The sequence below is a fragment of the Podarcis vaucheri genome (genome assembly GCF_965113315.1).
Source record: "Podarcis vaucheri genome assembly, chromosome: 11".
Lineage (NCBI taxonomy): Eukaryota > Metazoa > Chordata > Lepidosauria > Squamata > Lacertidae > Podarcis > Podarcis vaucheri.
This window is the reverse complement of record NC_138749.1, coordinates 3,498,772-3,524,241: the sequence shown is the minus strand read 5'-3', so window position 1 is coordinate 3,524,241 and position 25,470 is coordinate 3,498,772. Positions and strand designations below refer to the sequence as shown.

General features: G+C 44.9%; 1 protein-coding gene across 4 annotated transcripts in view; it reads right to left on the bottom strand.

Annotated features, from left to right (window-relative positions):
- Nucleotides 1-25,470, bottom strand: part of UBAP2 (ubiquitin associated protein 2) — a 78,555-nt gene that overhangs the window by 19,608 nt on the left and 33,477 nt on the right. For all 4 annotated transcript variants that reach the window (XM_082241822.1, XM_082241824.1, XM_082241823.1 and 1 more), the window contains 12 exons: nt 23,338-23,438; nt 21,980-22,032; nt 19,716-19,783; nt 17,960-18,149; nt 16,468-16,681; nt 16,041-16,315; nt 13,811-13,983; nt 11,363-11,573; nt 9,643-9,682; nt 6,025-6,214; nt 5,434-5,500; nt 3,628-3,826 (listed from right to left, as the gene is read on the bottom strand). In XM_082241822.1, the coding sequence (XP_082097948.1) occupies nt 3,628-3,826; nt 5,434-5,500; nt 6,025-6,214; nt 9,643-9,682; nt 11,363-11,573; nt 13,811-13,983; nt 16,041-16,315; nt 16,468-16,681; nt 17,960-18,149; nt 19,716-19,783; nt 21,980-22,032; nt 23,338-23,438 (1,781 nt within the window). The remainder of the gene's footprint in view (nt 1-3,627; nt 3,827-5,433; nt 5,501-6,024; nt 6,215-9,642; nt 9,683-11,362; nt 11,574-13,810; nt 13,984-16,040; nt 16,316-16,467; nt 16,682-17,959; nt 18,150-19,715; nt 19,784-21,979; nt 22,033-23,337; nt 23,439-25,470) is intronic.

The following is a 25,470-nucleotide window of genomic DNA, read 5'->3' as shown; positions in this document are numbered from 1 at the left end:
AGACGACGTGTTTACTCAGCATGCATCCTGATTTGCTTACATGGAGATAACTATATAGTCAGTTCTTACTATTCTCATCTTAGGGTGGGGTGGTTATACAGTATGTCAAAACAGCATTCATTCTGCATTCCTCCCAATTTGCTTGCGGGCTGTTTACACGTCTTCCTGTTTATCATTCATCTATCCAACATTTTTCAATGCGTTTCCAAACAGTAAGAGGTCCAGGTTCTGTTTGTTTGTTTTTTTTGTGGGGGCTTGTTGTGCTAGGATACCAGAGCACTTCAATCCACTTTAAATGAGCAAACCTAATGTTCCAGCAGGCGCCCGAATCTCTCCTGCAAAATACTGACAGTCTGGAGGCACCCTTTGACAAGCTTCAGTCACCGCTTATCATAGGAATCTGCCAACGGTCCATCTTGCTCAGCTTTGTCTACACTTCAGGCAGCAACTTCTTCAGGGTTCCAGGAAGGGGCTCCTTTAGGCTGCTGCCTCCACCTTACTCCCATACCCCTACCCCAGTTCTTCTGCCTCTTCCATCTTCCCACTGATGCCTTCTTCTGGACTGCAGCAGTCTCATTTCCTCATTTCCTCCCCATTCCTCAACTTCTTGTCTTTGTCCGGGGAGGTAAACTCTCTGCAACTGGAATTCTATACCGTGCAGTAGTTTAATTCTGAGACCAGCAGGCACGACAAGAAAAGTTATTAAGAAGAGGTTTTCTTTGCTAGCCAGCTTTTTACACTTCCTTGGTGGGGAGAAACAATAAGCTCTCTTGTCGGTTCCCTGAGCTTGTGATCTAAGCTCCCTCCAGACTAATCATGAGCTGTAATCAAGGTTTGTCCTATGATTTACAACTCAGGTTCTCCAGGAAAGCTAAACCACCAGACTGAGTTTGCACAATACAGTACATTAAGCCAAACCAAAGCTTTGCTCAGTGCAGTGCTGTGCTAGAACCACCAGGAACAATGTGGCTGTAATCTCCTCTCTGGGAACCCATATGCTCCCACGAAGCCATGGTTTGGCTGAACATGATGTGCAAAGCAGACCATTGTTTAAACTGCTTAGAGATGCACCCTCAGATGTTCTATTAAACTTAGCTAAGAAATATCAGTTCAATGCTACATTGGTAGAGCACAGTCTCCAGTGGGAGCGTGCTTATGCTTAAGAAGGGACAACTACTCAGGCAAAAGGATGCTAGAATCTTAAGATAGACTCTCACACCCATTTTCTATTCCTTTCGACATAGTAAAGTCTACCTACATCGACCCTGGTCACAAAACGTCTCCAAATATAGACTGGCTAAACTCTTGCCAGTGTTTGGAACCGCCCAACTGAGAACATTCCAATTTAGAAGGTCTTAATTTTTCCCCCACATTCCATTTCACTTTCCAGCACTTTGCAACTCTGTCCTGAAGGGGTCAGGAGAGCTAACTCTAAGGACAGAAAAAAAGGGCTCTTATCGTAGACAGTGTAAGCAGGAGGGCTCAGTCAGAAAAGTGCAGAACTCATAATTTTCTGGAAGTGACACAAGTCCTATCTGGGAAAGTGTTTAATATCCGAGGGTAGCTGCGAGGCAATTCAATATTTCTTAAACTGTTTTATTTAAACAACAAAGTGTTGGTAAATATTATCTGCCAAGTGTTTTAAGTGACAGGGCAGGATGTAAATTTAAGCCAAGCTTGCAACTGTCTGCCTCCAAACCAGGGAATGGGAAACCTGTGACGTTCCAGATGTTGTTGGACTACAACTTCCATGAGGCCCAGTCAACAAGGCCCACAGTCAGGGCTGGTGTGAGTTATAGTCCACAACAGTCAGTATAGCATGAGACTCTTAATCCCAGGTCTGTGGGTTTGATCCCCACATTGGATAAAAGATTCCGGCATTGCAGGGGGTTGGGCCAGATGACTGTCGTGGCCCCTTCCAATTCTACAATTCCATGCTTCTAACACCTGGAGGGCCACAGACTTCCCACTGCTAAATAATAAAGATTGACTCAGTCAAGCTAACTGCCAGCTCCCTTGATAATTTATGGTGTTTCCCATTCCTTGTGGAAACATTCAACTGAGACTTCTTAGTATGCAAGATCTGACTCCTTAAAGCCCAAGAATTTAAGGGCTATCGGCACAATCCTAACTATGCCTGCTTAGAAGTAATCCAGAGTGTCTTACTTCCAAGGCCAGGGTGGTTAGGACTGCAGCCTCTAAAGCTGTACAGTCAGTCCGCAACTGTCTCCTCTGACTGAAAGCAGCTTTCCAATGTCTTGGAGGATAGGAAGGTCTTTCCCAGCCCTGTCACTCAAGACACTTCAATGGGAAACGCCAGGAAAGATGATGAACCTTTGGGAGGCAATGCATGCACCTGAGAAACAAGCTGTACCCTCTCTCCCTGTAATACTTAGCACAAGAGACCATTAAGATCCCCTGGGATTGGTGAGGAAGTATTTCCTTGTCTCTTTTGCCAATGAACCCACCCACCGTTCCATTCCTGTTCTATGCACTCACAGGGAACAGGGCCTGCTGGAACACAAACAGAACCTACTTGGCTAGACAAAAAGGCTGGGGTGGAGATCAGGGGAACTTCTGTTAAAAGAATTGTGAAAATCATACCCACAAAAAATTACACATTTCGCTTTCCATGATTAAAATTTTCAGATAATTGGAAATGTTTTTGGCAAGGCTGAAAAACCTGACACTTTTCTGTTTTTCCTTACAACCAGTGGTGGGGGTGGGGAGATATATATATATGCAGGTTTTGGTGTCTTCGGGTGTCTTCCCGTGTAAGAGTCGGGGTGTCTGTGCGACGTTTCGACGAGGTCTCACTCGTCATCTTCAGGCTGGTGCTTTCGGCTTCTTGTTACTGGAACAGAGCAGAATCTGGTGTTTGAGTTCCTATAAATACTGTGGAGGGGTGTGGTGTATAGCCTCCAACGTTCTGGGCAGAGAGGAAGTTCCTAGATTAGTGTGCCTTTTCTTCTTTTGTTCCTTAATTACTTGAGGGATATCTTGAGTGATTTCATGAGTGATATTCTGAATACCACTGGGTGGGTCATTAAGTGTAGATTAGTTGCTAAATTAAGGAACTTAAATTAAGGAAAGTAATTAAGGAACAAAAGAAGAAAAGGCACACTAATCTAGGAACTTCCTCTCTGCCCAGAACGTTGGAGGCTATACACCACACCCCTCCACAGTATTTATAGGAACTCAAACACCAGATTCTGCTCTGTTCCAGTAACAAGAAGCCGAAAGCACCAGCCTGAAGATGACGAGTGAGACCTCGTCGAAACGTCGCACAGACACCCCGACTCTTACACGGGAAGACACCCGAAGACACCAAAACCTGCATTCCTGTACCCGTGAAAATCTACGAAAGCAAATATATATATATATATATAGACAAGGTAGCAAGTTAAATGCTTGGTAGCGGTTTCCCCCATCAAATATTCCCACGCGTTAAAAAGGCAGGCAACTTTTATTTTACAGGCCACTGTGCAAAGCATGCTGCAAAGGCGAAGTCTTTTGGAAAAGGCATAGAATCTCTCAACACAGTTTTTACGGCTGGACAAGAGGTGCTCAACAGGCAGACAAACGTCCTCTCTCGCTATATCCACACGATCGGTTAATATTGCGAACCTGAAGACACTAAGGGAGGTGCCCGCGTGGTGGGAGCCGGCAGAGAGACACTGGTCACATTCAGGCCAAGGCTGTTGGTAGAGTTGGCCATGCTGGAGACCGAAGAGGTGGTGGCCAAGGTTGAAGCAACGGAAAAGGTGGTGGAAGGCTGGAGCGCAGCAGAAGGCTGGAGCGCAGCGGAGTTCTCAACACTAGTGTGCTGGAAAGGAAAGACAAACGCACACACAAAGAAAGGGGGTTAAAGAGCAAGCAAAGGGGGCTGGCAGGCTGGAAAAAATGCTAAACTTTGTAAGCAAGCAGCATGGGAAGCTGGAGAGGGGGGTCTTGTACTGCCACCCGAAAATCACTCTTAAAGTTCTATAGTACATTCTCCAGTATACTATTATTATTAACTTACATTTCTATACCACCCTATATCACAGGGCAGTTATCAATATGAAAACATAAAAATACATACCATAATAACAAAACAAAACAATACACCCCCAATACACAGTTTAAAAGGCCATGGGCTGTTTAATTAGTCGCATTAGAAGAGAAATGTTTTTGTGTGGCACCTCAAGATATATAATGAAGGCGCCAGGCAAGCCTCCCTGGGAGAACATTCCACAAATGGGGAGCCACAGCAGAAAAGGCCCCTTCTTGTGTTGCCACCCAGCAGTTTGAATTGGGCCTGGAAACTAACTGGTAGCCAATGCAGTTGGGCCAGGATGGGCATCATATGCTCAAACCATCTTGCCCCAGTGCACAATCTAGACACTAACGTCTGCACCGGCTGAAGTTTCCAAACCACCTTCAGAAGCAACCCCATGCATAATGTGTTTCAGTAATCCAGAAAATAGACAACTGAAGTGAGGCTGTCCCTGTGCAGAAGGGGGCACAGCTGGGCCACTAGCTGAAGCTGATGGAAGGCACTCCATAACACTGAGGCCGCCTGAGCCTTAAGCAACAGCAAAGGACCCAGAAGTACCCCAAGCTATGTACACGCTCCTTCAGCGGGAGTGGTAACCCCACCAAGAGCACGCCACCTCCCAACCAGCCAGGGGAACTGATCACTAACAGTGCCTCAGTCTTTTTCAGTTTACTGGTTCTCATCCAGTCCATAACTGAGGCGAGACAATGGTCCAGCTCATTCACCTGCTCACCTGCAGATGCAAAGGAGAAGTAGAGCTGTGTGTCATCAGCATATTGTTGACAACATGCTCCAAACCTCTGGATAATCCCACTCAGCAGTTTCATGTAGATGTTAAACAGTATGTTTTAACAACAGGGGGATTCTAGGATTTCTCACTTCTTGGTGACCAGCCTACTGTGAAATATGAATCTAAAAGCTATTCAAGCATCTGGGAGTTTTTACTTCAAGCACAAAGCATCAAGATAAAGTTCTGCCAGCTGCCACCAAAATTCTGCCATCATCATTTACAAGATTATAAATTCTCTGTTGTCAGCTGGCACATACAAGTGGATCTTGGATATCTCCCCTACCAACAACATCCACTGCTGCATCACCTTGGCTGCTGCTTCTACCAATTTCAAGCAGCATCCTTCTCCAAGGCTGTGCCGTTTCCCCCCTTTGATTATGGTGGAAGCTACACAGCAGGAAAACCTCAATGTCTTGAGGCACTGAGAAGGGAAAAAATTATTCAGAACTATTAGTTCTGGCAGGTAACGAGTGACAAAAAGATTGTGTATAAGGGTAACGATTCCTCACTCCAAGTCAAAAGGAAGACACCCGTTCCATTGCAAGAGAGCCTAATTTTAGTCAGGGTAGATAATTTAAGCTCTTGAAACATGCAAGGAACTTACCGTGTGCGATGTAGATGAAGACAGTGCTGAGGCAGATGAGAGGCTGCTCTGATGATTTGAGAGAGAACTGGGAGGAAAACAAGTGTGAGGGATAAGATAACTGAGGGTCAGTTCACATCTGAGTACCTAGAGGGAGGGAGGAGACTGTCGTCTGGGGACATATCTGGGTTTTTCCAAAACAACAATGACCAGCACTGGAGTGGGCAGGTGGTTTAAGAGCTGTCTTGGTAGGTCATTGGGCACGTCTCACCATTAAAAGAAAGCCACCCACGTCTTGTAACCTAAAGGCTAGACTTGTAAACCAGAAGCTTCAGCAGGTGCAAATATAGGTGCTAAGAGTTAGCTGGTCACCAGCACCACACAAACCCAGCATTTCCAGCGGTCTAACAGGCTTCCTTTTGGTAACCAGTGGTGGTGGGTGAGCCACGTGTCTGCATCACTGTGCAACTTGGGCCTTTGGTGGAAGTGTGTCAAATAAAACTGGAGTATGTTGGCCTTGTGCAGGTTAAGGAGACACAGAGGAGCACCACTTGTGCGCCTGCCCACCCACCCACCTCCAACTCACGCCCACCCCATACCACCCTGCTGTACCTGCTTAACTGGGAGAGTGAGCTGCTGACCAAGTCATTTGACTGCGGCAAGCTGGGAAGTGCTGCTGTATGCGGTGGTGCCGAAGGTAGAAGCAAAGCTGTGGTGGCTGTGGTGCTAGGCAAGGAGCAGCCTTTGGCGGGCAGGGCCGGAGGAGAGGTTTCTGTCTTAGAGGCTGGAATTGATGGAGTGGCTGAAATAAGTTGGGAAAAGCAATTCAGTGGAGGGGCCTGCTACACAGCACAACCAAGCTGGTTGGGAAGGTGTTTGTGTAAAATGGCACGCGTGTGATAAAAACATATATCCAATCACTGGGCCATAATGGCTTTAGGAAAGCATCAGCAACTCTGCGCACTGACAAGTCCACGCGGTTCTCATTATCCACACACCATGACTTGGTTTGCCCAGTGGCTGTAAATCTACTCCCAAAAGTAATGCCTCTGCCACACCATGGTTCTCTCCCTCAGCCCATTCAGCTCCCCAACAAGCAAGTGTGGCTGTGTTATTTCAGCCAAGCCGAAAACCGCCAGGAGATCTGGAAGGGGCAAAGAGCAGAACAAGAGATGATGCTGTGAGAGGTGGCGTCTGTGAACGATGATCTATGCTTCCAAGGAGCCAACAGCCAGCCAACATAGTTTTCTCTATTGTGCGCAGAACAAGCAAACCTCCAGGAATAGTCCACACAGCTTTGCACAGGTTAAACACACAAAAAACCCCAGCAACATCTTTCTAGAAGTCGTTAAAAGAGCCGAGCTATCTTGCAATTCAGATATCTGTGCACAGGACGACGGAGTGGGAATGGGAGGCGTGTGTGTACGCGCACGCGCGCACACACAGTTTATTGATTGTATAAGATTCATACAACTGACCCTTCAAGGTGGTATTTTATCAAATTCAAGAATAGCAATAAAACATGATAAAGTTACAATCAAAGTACAACCACACTGTATTACTTTCCCTTAAAACTGAATAGCAGCTATTAATTTGGAAAGGCTCCTATTTCCCAGGGAAGAGTATTCCGTAAGTGTGGGGCCATCACTAAAAAGGCCCTCTTCAGCCTAATATTTCTTATGGACAGACCAGACAGCAGGGTCTCAGTGATGGATTACAACTTTCAGACAGGCTTGTATGGGACCATGCAGTCCCTCAGACAACCTGGTTCCAAACGATTATGGACTTCAAATGATCACAAGCAGCACCGTGAACTGGGCTCAGATACAAACAGGCAGCCAGTGTAACAATTACAGAACTGGTGTCGTAGGTTCTGCATGCTTGGCCCCCTACTGGCATTTTTGCTCCCATATTCTGAAATGTTAAAGTTTCCAAATGGTCTTTAAAGGCAGCCCTATGAAGCACAATGGATATAACCTGAATGTCACAGAGGCAAGATTAATATACTCTAGATATTGTCAGCGGCTGGAAAACCAGTCAAAGTTGATTAAAGGAATTCTTGCCATTGGTGTCACCTGCACTTTCACTGAATGAGGTGAAGCCACGAGCAACTCCAGGTTGTGCACCTGATTCTTCAGGAGTAACTGAACCCCATCCAAAACAGATTTCCCATCTGGCTTCTACAGCAAAATATTTACCACCGCATCCTTTAGAGAGGCTGAACTACCTTCTCCCTCAGTTAAGTATTTATCATCTCCAAAGTCCATACTGACAGCCTGGTCCTGGCAGATTTCTACTGGCCAGGAAGGACAATTCAACAAGCAAGGGGCAGAGGTAGAGCTCAGCCACCCAAGCAAATAAACAATCTATTCAGGCTGCAAAATATATAGAAGCCTTCAAACCCACATTCTGAAGCACTCCAGTCCAGTGACAGATATATCACAACCACGAATTTTGCCTCTAAGTGTCAAGTAGAATTATTTTAACGTGTTAATATATAAATCTATGTTTTATTATGGCAAAATGTGTCTCATGAAGAATCCCTGCTTAAAAGAGAACTCTAGAAGCCTCCCAAAAATGACTGCTAAGATCAAAGGGTACTACAAAGAAAGAAAATACCCAGAATGATTCATGCAATGCAAACTTCAAAGATGTCAATGGACCACTTAATTCTTTGGCCCAAATGTGATGTTAGCCCAGTGGATTTCCTTCCTGATAAGCCTCACCCATTTCCTTACCCAGCAGTAAGGGTAAGGAGTGTCTTGTAGGTCAGCTGGTCAGATTCTCTTGGTACATTAATTACAACAACAAAAATCCCACCAAGTAAAGCTGTTTTGTACAAAAATAGCTGGAAAAGTCTGGAGGTTCCCAAGGGAAAGCTATAAGCTTTAAAAATTGACTTGCTTTCCATCCCTAGGACACTGCTGAAAAAATTGCTTCTGGGTTTTGTAATATTTTAACAGCCTTATTTTCTAAAAACACACAAAATGTAACAGCATAACTCTCTAGACGTTAGCAGAAAAGACTCAGTCACAGGATTTTCCACAGCGTATTGTATCAGATATGTGCTTGGAAGGTGAACATCATAGTCTATTCATTGTGGCTTGCTAGATTCCACAGGGTTACCAAGTTGCTCCGGCAGGACTTGTTCCCCCAGACAGCCTAGCAAGTAATTTAAGGCGAAGTGTTAACTACTGTGATTGAAATAAAAAACCCAAGCAACAGTTGGAGGGGGCAAGACACATCCAAACACATCAGAGAACAATTAGGCACTCACAGTTGTGAGCTAATGGCACTTGAAGAAAAAACAAAACACTTCACTAACAATCTAGTCTGAAGCTTTAACTAGTCGACCTACGTAAAGGACCTTAAAGCAATGTATTCCTTTTGAGAGCTGGTCCAGGCAGCTTCACTTGCCAGGAATGTGAATTTGAGAGTAACAGGCAAGCAAAATGCTGGGAGAGAACAAGGGAATTAGTGGGGAAACTGAAGCAAACGTAAGAAGAAAGCCCTGGAGCTGGATCAGGCCAAAGGCCCATCTAGTCCAGCTTCATTTTCATAGCAGCCAACCAGACCCCTCTGGAAACCCCAAGAGCAGAACCTGAGTGCAACATGGGTCTCCCCACTTGTGCCCCTAAGCAACTGTTATTCAGTGGAAGTAGACTAGCCTAGTGATCTGCCATCAGACCTGAAAACCACGCCTCAAAAGAGGAGAGCAACAAATCAAGTGCTGGCAGTCAGTAGAATGCTAACTCAGTCCAGGATTGACTAAACTTCAGCCTAGCTTGGGAAATATCCCGAATGAGGCTGAACTCACATATGCAACTGCACAGAGACCAAAAAGAGCCGCCAAATGTGCTGGCCTCACACAGGATGCCAGCTCCCTGCAGGATTGCCGCAGGTATTCTTAGTGAATGATTTTTAAAAGGGATGCAGTGTCAGCCCTGTCAAAAGTCTGGGCTTGGGCACAGGGTGCATGCAGAGGAAGCAGGAAATGGCCTGAACTCAATATGGTTAACTGCTAACACCCATCTGTACACCAGGTGGCAAGCTTCACACAGCTGGCTTGACTGTGAACTACTAAGGCCTGCATGGAAAACCAGCATAAGTGCTCCAAGTACAAAATACGGTCCTCACCACCCTGATCTCTGAGAGCAGAAGGCTATCAACTCATACTAGCAGCAAGAAAAAACTCGTAACTCCATGCATAACAAAGGTTTATGAACTTACTGTCAAGGGTTGGCTGTGTTCGCACACTGCTGTGTCCATTCTGGAAGAGTAATCAAATAATATTAATTAGCGTATCAGCTCTCCAAAAGTGAAATGAAACAGGTAGCCAAATCCCAGCTAACACAGCAGGAAAGGAAAGGAATTTGGCTCAGGTCATTTTTTTGTGCTAACATGCAAAAACAGTGAGAAATATGTGTAAGGGGCGTACATTAAGAGGTACATTCTACTAACTCAAAGAACCTTGCGACACATTGGGGGTAGTCCATCTAAAGTGTGGCAGGTTTTTAGCAATGTTATATTTTAAAATCCAGCTTTAACCGGACAAACACTTTTTCAAAGTCATTGCTGTTTTCTGTTAACCTGTGTGACGGAGCAGGCGAAAAAACAAATAAGACTATGGTTGGTCATTAATGATCCCCTCCATATGTACGTACATATGTATGTATGTATGTATGTATGTTTCTCTTTCTTTCTTTCTTTCTTTCTTTTTTTCTTTCTTTCTTTCTTTCATATATCACCTTTCTGCCAAGGTGGCTTACACTTTTAAGTATTAAAATGAGTGATGCAAAATGTAAGGTTGGTCAGAGGGAGGGAGGGGATAAGCTGGCCAGAGTTTAGTGAGGATGCATGTTAACAGGCAGGGATTTTCAAAGGTAAGTAACTATTGCTTGGCACTTTTAAAGTGCAAGTTCTGCAAATGCATGTCTTGGTTTGTGTACATTGTAGTGTACACAGGGTGCAGCGCTCATCTCACTTTTCAGGCCGAGTGAGCCAGCGTTTGTCTGCAGACAGCTTTCTAAGTTATGTGGCCAGCACAACTAAACCACTTCTGGTGCAACAGAACACAGTGACGGAAGCCAGAGTGCACAGAAACGCCATTTACCTTCCTGCCACAGTGGTACCTATTTATCTACTTGCACTGGTATGCTTTCAAACTGTTAGGTTGGCAGAAGCTGGGACCAAGCAAAGAAAGCTCACCCCATTGTGTGGATTCAAACTACTGACCTTCTAATCAGCAAGAGGCTCAGTGGTTTAGACCACAGCGCTACCTGCGTCTGAGCAAGCATACCTAGACTTCCAAACATCCCCTGCTATGACAAGTGACTGTCTCTTAAGCTTATTAAGTCCTTTGCAGTTTGAACAGTTCCTGCCAATTCATCACTGGTACTGTTTAAAGTTTTGTAATCAGTTATGCTACTCCCCAACTCATTAGACAGTCTTCAGGAAAGACTGTGGTTCCCAGCATTGGTTTGATAATGCTGCCAGCATACTTTGCAGGGTTGTTGCAGATTACTGAGCATATGTGCAAAGCCCTTTTGACTGCTCAAGGACTTTCAGGTTGCATCGACTCCAAAACATTGTAGCTTCATTTGAAAAGACAAAGCAATCAATATGGCATTGCTGCTAGATGCTGCCCAGCTGGGATGTAAAGAACAGTGGGATATAAATCCGATAAAATATGGTTTGTTCTTAAATGTGTTCTTTTACAATGCATCATTTTGTTGTTTGCCACCTTGGGCTCCTTTGGGAAGAAGGGAAGGACAAAAGTCTAATAAACAGAAGAAAATATTTCAGTCAACGATATCTGAAGCTAAGCCTGAGACACTGTGAGCAGTATGGATGAATTAGGCCTTAGGTCATTTATCTCAACCCTGGCCTCCATAAGCAAGCTGCACTATGGTGACATTTCCACAACGGATGCTTTGCAAAGCCTACTCACCGTGACAGCAGCTGAGATTGGTTCTGATAGAGGCACGGAACTTTGGTATGTTATCCTGCTGTGCACAGAGGCCTGGTCAAAGGAGGACGTGGTTGTTATGGGACTAGCACTCTGGGAGGAGCCGCTGAGGCTGGCAGAAGTGATGGCAGGGGTGGCATAGGGGGGCTCCTGCACTGTATTGGACATTGGCAAAGAGGTATTCAAAGGATCGCTGGGGGAAAAAACAAAAGTCATTTGACATCACGGTTAACACGGATTCAGATATCATCATGAAGTTAAACAGCTCTCAAGAGAGCTGCTTTGAACCAGATATGCAAGTTTCAACAGCTTAAAATAAGGAAAGGCCTATGCTGGATGCTCACACAACTCAAAAACAAAGAGGCCTTTAAAATGAGGTTTTGGAGTCCTGCCACAAGGGCGAAGTCAAAAATTTGAGACGACCTTTGAAGTAAATCGACACCACTTGTTTGCCATGGCTCTGCGTCACTGTTTCCAGGTAAAAAGACTTTGCTCCTGGCTTTTAAGAGAAGTCCAAGGGAAGGCATAATAGTTGTGAGTGGTGTCAAGAGGGGAAATGTTTTGCCTCCCCTTCTTGCGGCATTAAAAACCCAGTTGGGCAGTCCTGAGTTCAGGGCTGGCCCAAGACATTTGGGCATCTGAGGTGAACCACAAAATGCCACTCCCCCTCCCCACTAGGAAAGAAGAGGTGAGTGAAGATCTGCATCAGGAGCAAGGGAAAACAAAGATCTACATTGGGGTCTGCTATCACAGTGGATCCTGCCGTCTGAGGCAGTCACCTCACCCTGCCACATGGGTGGGCTGGTTTTGCCTGAGCTTGCTACCAAAGGTAAACACAGAAAACCAAACAGTGGCTTTCTTGGCCCATTAGGAAAAATCCAAATACATTATTGGGCCAATGCCTTTATTAGGCCAATTAATAAGTCCCGAACTAGTGTGCAAGCGTTTGTTCAGCCCTAAAAAACCTCATAATCAAACTAGATAATAAAAAATACAGGGGAAGGAGGGGAGAGAAAAAAAGGCTGTTTTTCAAGTCATCCATGTCTGCACCTGGTACAAGTCTTAACATGGAATGTGGGAGGAGGTAGCAGACATTCACATGTGGCCCTTTCAGGGGCTTTGTAGGTTCCACCCAGGCCTCCCAGGAAGGGCACAAAAATGACTGATCCCCCATCTCTGCAAACACTGTATTTGAGAATTAGAGAGACTGAGGACCAGCAATTATAATATATGCAACCAAGGTAAACTTAAGCCACTGAGAAGACTTAACTAACAGAACTCGCTGCCACCAGACATGATGATGACCACTATCGTGGCCCAAAAGAATCGCTAGGCAATTCACAGAAAATAGCTCTATTCTGAGGCTATTAGCCAGGTTAATTAAACAGAGCCTCCATTTGTTAAAGGCAGCCTGAGATGCTGGGGACAGAAAAGGGGAAGAGATACTGCCATGCCCCGCTTTGTGTGCATCTGGCTAGCTGGATTTTTGGCCTAATCCAGCAGGACTCCTATGTGCACCATAAGGACAACTTCCCTACTTCACAAACTCAGCTGTCATTTTACTCAGTAGGCTCACAAGGCCACAGCTGTACGAATCTGCTTTATCACTGTAACCCTGAGCTACAAAATGCTCTTCCACAGTACTCTTGTCAGTACATTAAGATGATCATCTCTGAGCGACAAAACTGTCAACGCTTGTAGCGGCACAGAGCCAGGGCACACAAGGTGCGGTGCACTTTCTTCACATACTGACTTGTGTTCTTCTTCCGGTGCATTCTCCTTTATGGCAATTTATGGCTTTGTTTGGCAGTCAGAAAATTTGAACTGAGGGTATAAACCTGGACCTCAGGTCAGCTAATTCCTCACCTCTAGCCCAAGTCCTCTGCAACACTCATGGCTGAAAAGGATGCTGTTTTTTGTTGCTATTGAGGCTTATTTCAATAAAAGCGTGTCCCTTCCTGAACTCTTACTCCCATCTTAAGTCTTCTCATGTAGCACTTTAAGACCCAAGCCCAATGCTGCCAAGGAATAAATGGAAAGCCAAACCACCCAGAGCGGCTGGGGCAACCCAGTCAGATGCACTGGGTATAAGAAATAAATTATTATTATTTTGTATTGTACTAAAGACAGCTGTGAGAGTTTACATAATTAGGGAGTTCATAGGAAAGCTAAGGCATTCACAGCATCCATTTCCACTTCCAGCCTGATTTTCAATGCAGGTCTTTGCAGCTAGCAAGTAATAAACCTCTTTACATTTAGAACTCTACACCCAGGATTTTCTTATTTACAAGTAGATCTGTTTCATCCCCGGGAGGGTTGTGCCACAGAGTCCCTAGAACAAAACACCTTTATCTTCAGACATCTTCCCTGACACAAAATCAAGCTTGGTGAGCAGCAGACCAGAGGACAGAAGCGGAAGAGCGTGCGTACTTTATGGGCTTTGGGTACAGGATGTTGTTGGGTGCCTGGCTGGTGTTCTCGTAGCTGGAAGCAGTTCCAAACTCCGAGAGGGCGGGCTCCAGCCCAAACTCAAGAGCGCCAAACTGCACATTTAACCCTGATACGTCTGTGGATCCAGGCATCTCCACAGCAGAGGAAGGGATCTGAAAATGAAGGAACATGTTGATCATCTGTTGATTTGGCACCAGAATGAATAATTTCTGCCGCACAGATGCTGCTTTGTACAATATATTTACTTTATTTCTATTTAAGGCGTGAATATCCCACTCATAAAACAGATTTCCAAATGCAATTAAATGTATCCCCCACAAATCCCTGCAGCCAGAAAAACAGTGCGGTGCAATTTAACAGCAAAAGCTAGAATAATACTATTCAACAGACATTAGGAGTTCAAGAGAAGAAAACAGTCTCAACTTGACAGTCGAAAGTGCCATGTGCCATATAAGGGTCCTAGGGAAGGGAATCCCAAAGCTGCAGCAACAACACAGAAAAGGCCCTGCTCTCCAGTCACATGACCTCCAAAAGGCAGGGACAACGGTCCTCAGACTAGAGCTCAAAAAGGGCAGGCAGGTTTATACCCTGGTCCCAAACCATATAACAGCTTTATGGGCCAAGACACACAGCATTTATGCCAGGAAACAAAATGGGATGCAAAGAAACAGGGAAACAACTTGATTTCAGATTAAGGAGACCTTGACATTTAGGAATGTATTTGCTGCCAGTCACTGGTCGTAAAACAGATTCAGCCAAATAAAAACTTCATCTCATAGTTGCAAGCAGCATTCACACCCCCACAAACAGAGTTTGGGACAGATTTGTACAACAATGTTGCTGGGAAAATACCAAGCTCCCACCTTCTAAACATCTTAAGAATGCCCAGATTTGCACACAGAATGCCAACAAGTGCATGCTGTTCAAATTTACCCTTATTTTGAAAGCTACATAGGCAGCTGCATTAACGTTTTGAAGATTATGTGATCTGCACAGCACTCAACACCTGCTAAGTTTCTTAAGCAGCTTAAACTTTAAACTCCAGCATCCAGCTACAAAAGCCAGACTACCGTCTTGCACAAAACAAAACAAGCAGCCAGCTAAGGGACATTCTGAAGAAGAGCTATCAATGCTGGTTCTTCTGTCTCTAAAACAAGAGTACAGCCCAAGTGCAAATGCATTGTGCAACTGTACAAAATTAGGCTAATGGAAAGCATGTTTTAATTTATAGGATGGCAAGTTAAGGGCACCCATTTGTTTCTGAAGCTATTTTGACTCTGGTGAAAATGTTTAAGATCACCTCTCCCCACAATCATGAGCAGCAGCTTCTGTTTAAATAGTTAAGTGAACATACACACACCTTCATTATTATTAACATAAAAGTACTGTTTTTAATAGGGTTTTTTTAAAGTGTTTTATTGTTTACATATAGTTGTAAACCTCCCAATATTTTGTGAAATAGGAGTATATAAATACATTTATACCTAAATAATACTAATAGATATACTGCTTACTGCCAAAATAGGCTTCTCAAAAAGACACCTATATGAAGGCTTGGTGATATTGTACATTTATTTAATCTGTTAAAAGGTAAAGGGTCCCCTGACCATTAGGTCCAGTCGTGACCGACTCTGGCATTGCGGCGCTCATCTCGCTTTACTGGCCAAGGGAGCCGGCGTTTGTCCACAGACAGCTTCCGGGTCATGTGGCCAGCATGACTAACCCCGCTTCTGGCGAACCAGAGCAGCGCACAGAAACGCCGTTTACCTTCCCACTGGAGCGGTACCCATTTATCTACTTGCACTTTGATGTGCTTTCAAACGGCTAGGTTGGCAGGAATTTAATCTGTTAGGAGGCAGGTAATTAAGTGAAGCTGAGGCTCCAAGACTTTGGCCACCTCATGAGAAGAGAAGACTCCCTGGAAAAGACCCTGATGTTGGGAAAGATGGAGGGCACAAGGAGAAGGGGATGACAGAGGACGAGATGGTTGGACAGTGTTCTTGAAGCTACCAACATGAGTTTGACCAAACTGCAGGAGGCAGTGGAAGACAGGAGTGCTTGGCGTGCTCTGGTCCAGGGGGTCACAAAGAGTTGGACACGACTAAACAACAACAACAAATTGAGTGAAGCTCCTTCACGAGTTGACGGCCTTCGCCTGTGTCTAGCAAGGGCAATACTGCCAGTGCTTGAGCTCAGCAGCTTTACCCACCTTTGAAGCTGGGGGTATCCTCCGTTTTGGCGGCTTGATCTGTTTCTGCTGCGTTTGCTGGGAAGGCGCCACCTGGCTATCCGCAGACAGGTTGGGGAGGTGCAGCATTTTGCTGGCAGCCATTGAGCTGTCAACCGGTGATGGCTCCCGGGCTTTCTGTGGGGTGAAGGATTCCAATCCAGGAGGTGGGGCGGGGGCTGCCAGTGTCTGCTGCTGCTGCTGCCGCTGCGTCAGCTGACTCAGAACTGGGGATGGTTCAGGCTGGGATTTGAAGTCTAAGCACCAAGACCAAGGGGAGAAATTGAACAATTCCATCATCCCTTGCTCCAGGGACAGCTAGTTGGTCAGCAGGTTTCACTACGCAGCAATAAAGTTGCTGCTTGTTCCCTCCACCCCGTTTTAATCCAAGGGGTCAATGAACACTTACCAAACTGACTGAGGATAGAAGGCTGTGAAACTGACGGTTTTACATCCCAGGATGATGTTGTGGTTGTGGAAATGGGGGAGTTTGTACTGAGAGAACCTTGCGACGGAAACTGGCCCAAGCCTGGAGATTTCAACTGGTCTAAAATCTGAGATCCAGTGGAATTGGCCAGCTTTGAAGATCCAAGCTCTCCAAACCCTGAACAGAGGACTGAAGACTAATGAGAACGGAGAGAAGAAAAACACACCAAGGTTCACTAGACTTAATACACAGCAATTCATGTTTTGTAATATATTACAGAATAATACAAATACATTATACACCGTTATTAAAAACGCAAATGTCTGTGGGAATCTCTGATATCTTTAGTGCTCACCTTCTACATCTGGGGATGAGAACATTTTTAGCCCTGCAGGCCAGATCATTATCAACCCTGCAGAGGGCCAACTTTGGCAGGTGGGGTAGCCCACCTGTAAATCATGACATCAGCTGAGTGATAGGAGGGCAGTCCCACCCAACTGCCAGATTTGACTTGTGGAGGTGTGGGAGACAAGTCTGCTTCACCAACACGTTCCCTACAGGGAATGCCCTGGCAAAGGAGCACCCAGCAGGACTCAACCCTGCCCATCAGCTGATGTTGCCTGGTATCTTCAGGGCATGGACACATGGACCTGGTTCAGGGGAAATGGTCTTTCTGGACAAACAGAACCTCCAGCCGACCGCGATTGGCCCACAGGGTATAGGATCCCAATCCCTGCTGTATAGAAACTAAGCTTAAGCACATGCAACTGTTCTTGAGCATAGACCCCTGTGACCTTTCTCCCTTCCTTCTTCTGTCAATATTTGGTTTGTGAACACCCTGGAGGAGAAATCTGCTTTTTTGCTTACATTACTCTGTACACTCCCATAGGAATCATTGTAGTAGTAAATATGACATAGAAAGTAGAAAATGAAAACAAACAAATGTATAAATTCATGCCTATGGGATAGTTTTAGGGGGAGGGAAGGATGAAGCTGTGCCAGATATAGTGAAACATTCTTTGTTCGGAGAATGATACCTGCCTGTACTAGCAAAGCAATTTTCACAGAGCTAGAAGACTCAGAAAGTTTTCATTTCCACATGCAGCAGTCAGATATGTGCTTGGAAAGAATGCATCACAGTCCTCCAGCCTGGAAGCGCTCTCAATTTCACGAGCAAAACTGCTTTATTTTAATTAATATGCACAGAGTATCCTCTGCTGTACTTTCAAGAATCAATACAAGTAGGTCACTTCAGCCACTGACAGGGAACAAGTCAGTATACCAAAGATGGGGCTCCCCAAGCAGGGCTGGAAACACTAAGGTTATCCTTTGCAAGAACAGGCTCGCTTCCGCACCCATGTCATACTTCAGGGCAATCTAACTTCACTTTTGCAAATACGTAGGCAAGACGGCAAGCATTATTCAGGGCACAGCACTGCCTGGCATTTTTAAATAGCGTCCAGGGCAACATTACCAGGCTCTGCGGAGAATAGGAGTTCACAGTGCTTGTGTTGCTTGCTCCCAAGGCCATCTGAGAATCGTGTTGGGAATTTGTGAAGACCAAAGCCTGCCCAAAGCCTTGCTGCTGAGGAGTCTCGAAGGAGTTTGCCTCAGTTTCTTGGCCAGACGTTACAGACTTCTGAAGCAGCGTCACCAGGTCGATGCTACAAGACAGGATGTGAAGACCAGGGATCAGCAAATGTTTTCAGCAGGGGGCCGGTCCACTGTCCCTCAGACCTTGGGGTGAGGGGGAATGAACGAATTCCTATGCCCCAGAAATAACCCAGAGATGCATTTCAAATAAAAGCACACATTCTACTCATGTAAAAACACCAGGCAGGCCCCACAAATAACCCAGAGATGCATTTTAAATAGAAGGACACGTTCTACTCATGTAAAAACACACTGACTCCTGGACAGTCTGTGGGCCGGACTGAGAAGGCGATTAGGCCAGATCCGGCCCCCGGGTCTTAGTTTACCTACCCATGGTCAAGACGCAAAGGAGGCACAGATGTGAGGAAACCATATTTTGACTTAAAAGTAGCTCTGGTCACCCCTACTCAATGCTGCAAGTTAGGGTATTGTACACCTGAGGCACCCCTGACAAGTATTTGTCCAACATTCTTATTGACACCGTCCAAAGAGATTAGGTCATTTTCTGATGTTATAATGTTGCCTGTGGTAAGAAGTTACTCCTAAGTGGTTTCAAGTTATCTTGCCTGAGAGACACCCAAAACCTGAACGCAAGGGAGGCGATTTGTTTTAACAATGAATGCCCTGTCAGAGAAAGAGGACAGAGGCAGATCCCAATCTGGATATTCTGAGCATGTAAATTACTCTAAGTTGCAGGTCATATTTCCAGACCTGACTGCTGACAAATCACCAGATACTGGCACCACTTCAATCATTATCTTAATTTGAAATATGAAATCTTAAATTAGTCAAATCTTTGGGGGGGCGGGAGCTGGATTACACTTCACAAAAAAATCTCAAACACAGCACAATCAAGCAATTGGCCAGCTAATCCGGCTTTTCAGAGAATTTAGAATTAGTCATAAATGAGCTCCAGGAGGCAGCAAAAAGGAGGATAATGGATGGATGGCCAGAAAAACTGAAAGAAGAGTTGAAGCCAGCGCAAATAAATAACATACACGAGGAGCAAGAAATGGTCCACACTCTTGACACCTGATTCCACCTTCATTTTTTCAGATACAAACTGAAAGTGGTGGTTTCTCATCTGTGTTGCATCCGTGTACATTCACAAGCCCACATTATTTGTGGGTGTAATATATCACTCACACACACAAACACACACCACCACCACCACAACAACAAAGAGATTCAATTTCTTAAAAGACCAAACTGATTGTAAGTCAACTTTTCCATCATCTGAGATAAAACTTATCTGACTTAAGCTATAAGTTTAGAACAACATCCAATGCACACAACCCCCGATTTATGCATATTCAATGTATGTGTGATTGCACATACATGCCAAACACAGAAGTAACCTGAAAACGTCACAAAATGGGGCAGAGCAAGAGGGGGCAGAGGTGGGGTGAGGGCTGAACGGGGTGTTTGCAGGCTTTTTCAATGGGATTTCAAATATGCACCATTTCACTGATGCGCACAGTGACCTACTGCACTTCAAAGCACAAATACAGCAGGAACTAGTTTGTGTGAATGGCTCGTCTAGATATGGAACAGAGAGAGAGCAGGGAAAGGTATACCTTTGGCCAGCAGCAACGTGGTTCTCCACTGGGACAGATGAAGCAGTGAAGACCTTTGTTTCTGAAAGCTGAGACATGGGGGTGGAGAGAGAAATAAATTGAATTTTAGCCACATTAAACACACAATTCTTTTTCAGGAGACAATATTCATGAGAAAGACAAGAAGAGACATGCTGAGGAAGACAAAGTGTTCCATCTAGCCAATTAGCTTGCCTCAGAACTATGGCCCGTACAAATTGATTTCAGGAAGGAAACTGATACAAAAAAAGGGGTTCTCAAGCCTGATAGGAAATTGGCCTCCCCTCAGTGTGTGAGTGTATGTGTGAGTGTGTGTGTATGTATGTATATGTGTGTGTATATATGTGTATATACATATACACTGTGTGTGTGTGTGTGTGTGTGTGTATATATATACACACACACACACACACACACACACGCGCGAGGGTGGCACTGTGGTCTAAACCACAGAGAGAGCCTAGGGCTTGCCGATCAGAAGGTCGGAGGTTCAAATCCCCGCGATGGGGCGAGCTCCCATTGCTCTGTCCCAGCTCCTGCCAACCTAGCAGTTCGAAAGCACATCCAGTGCAAGTAGATAAGTAGGTACCGCTCTGGCGGGAAGGTAAACGGCATTTCCGTGCGCTGCTCTGGTTCACCAGAAGCGGATTAGTCATGCTGGCCACATGACCCAGAAACTGGACGCCGGCTCCCTCGGCCAATAAAGCGAGATGAGTGCCGCAACCCCAGAGTCGGCCACGACTGGACCTATCGGTCAGGGGTCCCTTTACCTTTTACAGTATATATAGTTGGAGATTGTCTGGTGCCATGACAAAGTGCTCTGAGCTCCTGGGAAGAAGGGTGCATATAAACACATTAAAGAATCGAGGGAAGTTACAGCAGAAGAGTCTCTCAGTAAAGAGGGGTTGCAGACTACTGTTAAGTGGCCAATACGTAACAGGAACCAAAGGCGCATGCTGGCCAAGGAGAAGGGGTGAGGGGAGAGACAGAATGCTATGCTGGCCTGGAGCGATCAGGCCAATGCAACCACAAGACAGCAGTGGGGCCAGCTCAGGATCCAACAGGTCCTGCTCACTCCCAAGACTGAAAGTGCCTCACTTAATGATAGCCTAGAAGGACAAAGGACGCTTCCCGTGAGGATCTTATTTTTTCTGAAGCTCAGGTTAACCTATAGGTGGGTCAGTGGTCTCTTGGGATAAATCCTGGGTTGTGTCAAGCAAGCTCCAACCCCTCCAAAAGCAGTAAAAGGCAGAAGAGTCTCTTCTCAGCAAGATCAGCTACCTTATCAGTCTACAGACTGTACTGTCCTTGTGGCCAGAACTGATGCTACAGACTGGGAATAATTTTCAAACGAGTGATGGCTCAGAGAGCCTGTTGAGGACGGTGGCATTTATCAGATCAGATGATGTTCCCAGCAGCTGAAAAGTTTTTTGTTACACAGAATCCAATAAGGCTTCTGGGAAGCAATTTAATCTGCTTCTGGGCGAGCCCAATCATGGCACAAAAGCAAACAACAACAACAAAAATCTCTCACTGGCACTTTGGCAAGTTCCTTGAAACAAACAGATGATGACTTGTGGTTGCCAGTTGCTTTGCAAGAGTCTCATTGCCACACTGAGCCCCTCTTAGCAAGAATCATCTGTTCAGAAGCAAACTCGGGGGCAGGCTGCAGATTTAAATGTGTCCATCATTCATCAAATTCACAGAGTATTTGAACCAAAAAGCTTCTGCGCAGCCCCAAAATACCTAAGAATATCAGTTACCAAGGATGATCAAGGGGTAAGTGCCCCTTTCACACACTACTTGTGTACTTTCCATGAAGGAAGAAGTAGAGTGGATGGGATGGAGCAAAGTGGGAAATGTTTTTCTCACATTTAATTTATTGGCTCAGTTTATCTCCCACACTTGCCTTTGAAGTAGCTCAGTCAATAGAACTAATGAGAGAATTTGTGTAGTTCTGCTTTTACCATTGAACTTGGGATACTGTTCAAACATTTCTTTCCAAAGAACCTTTGCAACGCAGCTTAGATGAGATTTGGCCAGCCCTGCTGCAGCAAAGGTTCTTTTGAAAAGAGACATTTGAACAATATATCGGGATTAAAATTAGTCAAAGTTCAGGCAACGTTCAAGACAAGGTGCCCCAAAAACTAGCAAAACGTTCTAGGTAGTTCATTCAGAAGGATGTGGCACTGGCTGATCAGAGAATCAATTCAGTGTTCCTGCCTACCCAATAATTACAGACTTACATCTTCATTCCAGTCTTCAGCAGTCCATTCTTCTATTGTGTTCTTCCATGCTCCTATGGCAATAAAAGAGAGAAAATACAAACCATCAACCCACAATTCCTGGTGCCATACCGTCCCCTTTGAGAGATCCATCCCTAACTGGAAACCCATGTGAAAAGAAATAGAAGTTTAGGGTAAAACTTGCAAGGTATTAATTACCATACTTATTATGATAGCTTTCAGCCAACCTAATGAATCCTCCATTAACACTGTCTAAATTCAACAGAATTATTATTTTCTGAAATAGCTCAAAACAAGCCCACAACTGCCTCCCAATGCTCAGGGCATCCATCTGCTGGTGCTGTCATCAATGGTGCAGTGTTTTAGGATAGAGATGAAGGCTGGCAGAGTAAAGATTAGGGAGCATAACGTTTTCCCCCCTACAATTTACAGTGGTACCTCAGGTTACAAATGCTTCAGATTACATACGCTTCAGGTTATAGACTCCGCTAACCCAGAAATATTACCTCGGGTTAAGAACTTTGCTTCAGGATGAGAACAGAAATCGTGCAGCGGCAGCAGGAGGCCCCATTAGCTAAAGTGGTGCTTCAGGTTAAGAACAGTTTCAGGTTAAGAATAGATCTCCAGAACGAATTAAGTTCTTAACCCGAGGTACCACTGTATTTTGAAAACCCCACTGTTGCATTTAAGGAAAACTCAAGAGCAACATAGGCCAGATTGCACCATACAGTTCAAGCAGTGCCGTCTAAGTTTCTATTCAAGTCATGTGTAAAATTGTCTTCTGTCACAGCTAGGTCCCACCTGTTGCCAACATCTTAGAAAAAGAGCACAGACCATCTACTTTCTTCATAATGACTTGCCCTGAGCCTTTGAAATCAATTAGGAGCTGGGAGTAGGGAGGTTGCCATTGCACTGGGGCACCTCTGAAGCCCAGTGTGACTACAGGAGCAAAGCCCGATCCAACACTGTGGAAGGGCAGGATGTGTAGCAAACACAAAATCTAAGGAGCTTCTTTTACACACACACACAGAATTCTCTTACTGAGGTGGTCCCAATCCCTTCCTCTGCCACTGTAGTACAAAGGTGGCCACAGAAAGCCTCCTTTTTTAGATAAAGGATCAGAATCAGCAACACAATTGCAACAATATTCGAAGGCACTTCCCTGCCTTCAGTTTTGGATGCCCAAACCTCTTATCTATATCCTGTGAGGACATGCACATGTGCACACTACAATGTTGTGTTTTAATGTTGTAACCCAGGTGAAGCACATTATCATTATGAATAAGCATAGTAATATTTTTGCTAATGTTAACTCTGGCACATTTGTAATTCTCAAATCTTTGGTGGTGTTGCCTCACCTGTTCCATCATCTGCCTCATTCTGCCCAGACTCCCAAGATTCTTTTGTTCCAAAGCCATCTGTAGCAGAAGACTCCGTATAATCTGCAGGGTTAAACGTCCTACAGGTCAAGAGAGTTGAGAAAGTCAGAAATATACAGAAAGATGAGCTTGTGTACCTGCCTTAGAGTAAGACCACTGGCTGGTCTAGCCTAACACTGCCTCTTCCGACAGGCAACACTTCTCTGGGAAGTTGTGGGCACTGACTCGAGGGTCTTGTGCAGGCAAACCATGGGCTCTTCCAGAGACGTCTGGAATAGGGAAGCGCCACTATGAACATGCACACCCAGCAATCATAAAAGAAACCCCTTCTTTAGCATCACTAAAACTGGATTAGGAGGTAGGTAAATGGGAAGAACCTGCTTCCTATCAATTTCATAAATGGTTATTACTAACGAAATAGAATGTGTCAAAGTTTCCCTGTGGTTGGTCTGGAAACTGCAGTTTGTGCAGACTGTACAGAACTTGCACTTTTAGCCAGTATCATGTAATATTTGTTCTCCACCTGTCTCCCAGGGTGGCAGGACCTACGCTTTGGAACTCCCTGACTATGGACACTAGGCCAGCAACCTCACTGTACTGTTTTATAAAATGGTCTGGAAACTAAAAACATCTTCACTAGCTGCCAGCGCACTTCTGGGTGGGATTCAGAAGGCTGGTTATATGGTCAACATATTTGACTTGTTCGCTGGAATAATCATCCTATACCCCACTCTTGGGAGGTCAGACAGGTAACAAGGAAGGGCCATTTCAGTGACAGTACCTAGGCTGTGATACACCTTCCTAGAGACATTCCCTTGCCCCTCCATCCTGCTACCACTTTGTTGACTGCAGAGACACATTAAAACATTTATAACAAATTAATTTTAATGAGAGACAGCTTGAGGGTCCTTCTGCTTATATTATAAAATGGCTTAGAAGCCATTTGGGCATGTAAGCAGTACTGTAAGCATGCAACTTATGCAAGTGTTATGCTCCAGGGATCACATCTAAAGCCAAAATCACATATAGTCTAATAATAATAATATTTATACACCCCCCCATCTGGCTGAGTTTCCCCAGCCACTCTGGGTGGCTCACAGCATACATCAGAACATACTAAAACATCAAACATTGAAAACCTCTCAGCATGTGGGCTGGTCAAAGTCAATTGTCCTGGAAACCCACCTTATTTCCAATTTTTTAACTTTTTTTTTTGCCACATATACAAAGCTGAATGCACACAAGGTAAATTTGCAGCCTTACTGTATATAAATTTAATAATAATAATAATAATAATAATAATAATAATAATAATAATAATAATAGCTGTTTATTTTGGTATAGTCACATCAATGGTGTTTCCACATGGTCTCCTATTGATCTGAATTGCATTTTATATATATATGCTTGCCACCTTGTAGACTACAGTGGTGCCCCGCAAGACGAATGCCTCGCAAGATGGAAAACTCGCTAGACAAAAGTGTTTTCCGTTTTGGAGGTGCTTTGCAAAACGAATCTCCTATGGGCTTGCTTCGCAAGACGAAAATGTCTTGCGAGTTCCTGCGGGGGTTTTTTCCTTCCCCCCCTTTTCTAAGCCGCTAAGCCGCTTATCAGCTGATCCGATAAGCTGATAAGCCGCTAAAAGCCGCTAATAGCGCTAATCCGCTAATCCGTCAATGGGCTTGCTTCGCAAGACGAAAAACCGCTAGACGAAGAGAATCACAGAACGGATTCTTTTCGTCTTGCGAGGCACCACTGTATACTGTAAAACAGCAGGCTATAAAGCAGTTTAAATAAAATATACTCCCTCCCTCGCTGCGTGCAGCAATATCTGTGACCTTGCACACTCCCACCCAGCTCTTCTCGTCACATAAAGGCAGCAATATCTGAACTGGGAGATCTCACAGCTATCTGAACAGGAGAACTCAATGGCTGAGGAAACATGGGATGGAATAACAAAGCGCGAGCAACCTTGTACTGAATAAACCTGTACAGCTGGATGTGCCTTCTATACGCAGTGAGGAGGCCAACAAATCCCTGATCTCAATGCATTCCGAAAACATGGAGGGGAGGGGCAAGTTAGTCACTACTGTGCTTCTTAAAAGCATGTCT